Genomic DNA, 2,918 nt, shown 5'->3' on the forward strand with positions numbered 1-2,918 from the left:
CTTTAGCAGCCCCTTCCTGCTGCTTCTGTGGCCTCTAACCTTCATCCTCTGCTGTCTTTCTCTAGCTAAACTTTTACAGTTACACAGAAGGTGATGCTTCAGGATTGCTCCTTCTGAACTCACGGACATGTTAAATTGCATTCCCCATAAATGGAATGGTTATCATGTGTCAATTGGAAATGACATTGGAGGGTTGGGGATTTAGCTCAGTGGCAGAGTGCTTGCCTAGCAAGTGCAAGGCCCGGGGTTCGATCCTCAGCTCAAAAAAAAAAAAAAAAGAAAAGAAAGAAAGAAAGAAAGAAAGAAAGAAAGAAAGAAAGAAAGAAAAAAGGAAATGACATTGGAAATGCATAAATAATGAAATGCCTCAGTCCACCTTTGCCACCCCACATACCTGATTTGGTGTAACTCCATTGCCTTCCCCATCCACTGGAGTCACTTTCTTCTTGAAAACCTGACTTGTCTGCTGGGCTGGCAGGCAACAGCATAGTCTTCGCACACCATTCCCCATTCTCCTCTTAAATCTCCTCCAGCCTTGGTGTAGGCTATGAGGAGAGGCTGTGTGTGCCTCTCTGGAATTCTTCTCAGATGGTACAATCTGGGTGCACAAGCTGATCTCAGTGGTGACTACATTCTGGGGTGCCTTATAGGACAAATATTTTTCAGAAGAAATACATTCTGAAAATGTGTTACCTAAGGACACACCCTTGGAGGTCATGCTGGTCTCCCAAAAGCTGCTGCTCACAAGCTGAGCAGCCACAGGAGTATGCTGGGGATCTGTGTTGGGAGGAAGAATTCTCTTCTGCTGGCAGCATGGGACATCAGGCATGCTGTGTGTTTTGCATCCCTTCTTCCTGGCAAGGTTGTCACTGTCACACACGTGGTACTTGGCTGACAAGGTGAGAATGTGAAGAGCAGGCTCATTCCCTGTCCTCTTTAGGGGGCGATGGAAGGTGGGAGGACGTACAGGTGTCATGGCAACATCATGCCACACAGGCTTCATCTGATGGCTAGTGTTGTCCCTCCAGGGTGACTGATGCTTTAAAATTAGGTAAGTTGCCATGATGTTATTGAATTTTTTTTCATGTAAAGAGTCTCTAATGTCCTTGGCATTGTAACCCATGGCCAACATAGCCACCACAATGCTGGGAGTTGGGTTGCTGGGATGTGTCCCTAAAGAAGATGCTAGTTTGGAAAGTCCTTCACTACCCTTGAGCCACTGGTGCTGCATAATATCACATATCTTGGGCCTCTGCTCAGGGTCCACGGTGAACAACTGCACAATGAGGTTTACAATGTTTTGAGAAAGCATTGACGGGATGGAGTACTCGGGATGCAGCATCTTCTCCTTCATCTGTGAATAGGTCTTTGCCTCAAATGGGAAGCGCCCTGTCACCATTGTGTATAAAACCACTCCCATGCTCCAGATGTCATTTGCCTGTGCATCATATTCTACATCAGTGAAAATCTCTGGAGCACAATATTCAAGGGTGCCACAGAATCCCTTGAACCTCTGCCCAGAGGCTACTTTGATGGCCAAGCCGAAGTCACACAGTTTGACGCTTCCTTTGCCATCCAGCAGGATGTTGTCTGGTTTGATGTCCCTGTGTGCAATACCATTCTCATGGCAGTAGTTAACTGCACACACCATCTGTGTGAAGATGCGGTGGGTCTCTTCCTCCTTCAGACAGCCCACTTTCTCAATATGGCTCACCAGATCTCCCCCAGCAGCATGTTCCATCACCATATAGGTATGTTCTCTGGTTTCAATGATATGGAACAGTTTGATAATGTTTGGGTGGTCCAGTGACTTAATGATATCTATTTCAGTCATGATAACAGAATCGTTCTTCTCACCCCTTTCCAGGATCTTGACAGCAACCCAAACCCCTGTGTGGAGGTGGCAGGCCAGCTTCACCTCAGCAAAGCTGCCTTTGCCAAGGGTCCTGAGGATCATGTAATGATCTGTGAGGGTCACCCCTTCAGGGGAGCTGGCCTCCGGCTCCGGCTGCATCACCACCTCCTTCCTCCCTTCTCTTTCCTGCAACTTGAGGACTTCAGTCACAATGCCAACTGATAAAAGCAGAGTTTTCAAAATTAAAAACGGGTCTACGAGGCAAGTTTATAACTATAAATTCCTGGTATCACAAAATGAGAGATGTGTCAAACAACCTCATAATACACTTCAAGGTCATGGAATACAGAAGAAACTAAGCCCCAAACAGTAGGTAACAACCGATGATAACGATCTGAGCTAGAATTAATGACAGGGAAAACAAAAGAGTAACATAAAGAGTCAAAGAAACAGTCAGTTATTTGAAATGATAAACAAAATTGACAAAACCATTACCCAAACTAACCAAGAAAGGGAAGACACAAATTAACAAAAGCAGATGCTAAAGGAAGCAAACTTAGAACAGATATGACTCAATCTACAGCAGTGGTTCTCAACCTTCCTAATGCTGTGACACTTTAATACAGTGCCTCATGATGTGGGGACCCCCAATCACAAAACAATTTCATTGCTAATTCATAACTGTAATTTTTCTACTATTATGAATCATAATGTAAATATCTGTGTTTTCTGATGGCCTCAGGTGACCCCTGTGAAAGGTTTGTTTGACTCTCCCCTAAAGGGTTGTGACCCACAGGTTGAGAACCACTGACCTAAAGACTCATTAGGAAATAGTTTGTAAATCTATACTTCATTAAATTGTAAAACTAGAAGAAATGGACAAATTTCTAAACACATATGACTTGCCAAAAATGAACAAAGACATATAAAATACCTAGATAGACAAATAACAACCAATGAAGTTGAAAATTAAAGAAGAAATTTTTTTTAAAAAGGCCCAGGACCAAATATACTCATGGATGAATCCTATTAGATATTTAAAGAGAACCCAGTGTTCCTCAAA

General features: G+C 43.6%; 1 protein-coding gene across 1 annotated transcript; it reads right to left on the reverse strand.

Annotated features, from left to right (window-relative positions):
- Window positions 1-367: 367 nt before the first annotated feature.
- On the reverse strand, window positions 368-2,014 carry LOC131910598 (sperm motility kinase X-like). The gene has a single exon (XM_059262484.1). It carries the CDS (start codon window positions 2,012-2,014, stop codon window positions 368-370), a length of 1,647 nt encoding a protein of 548 aa, XP_059118467.1.
- Window positions 2,015-2,918: the final 904 nt, after the last annotated feature.

The sequence above is a fragment of the Peromyscus eremicus genome, chromosome 5, assembly GCF_949786415.1.
Source record: "Peromyscus eremicus chromosome 5, PerEre_H2_v1, whole genome shotgun sequence".
Classification (NCBI taxonomy): Eukaryota; Metazoa; Chordata; class Mammalia; order Rodentia; family Cricetidae; genus Peromyscus; species Peromyscus eremicus.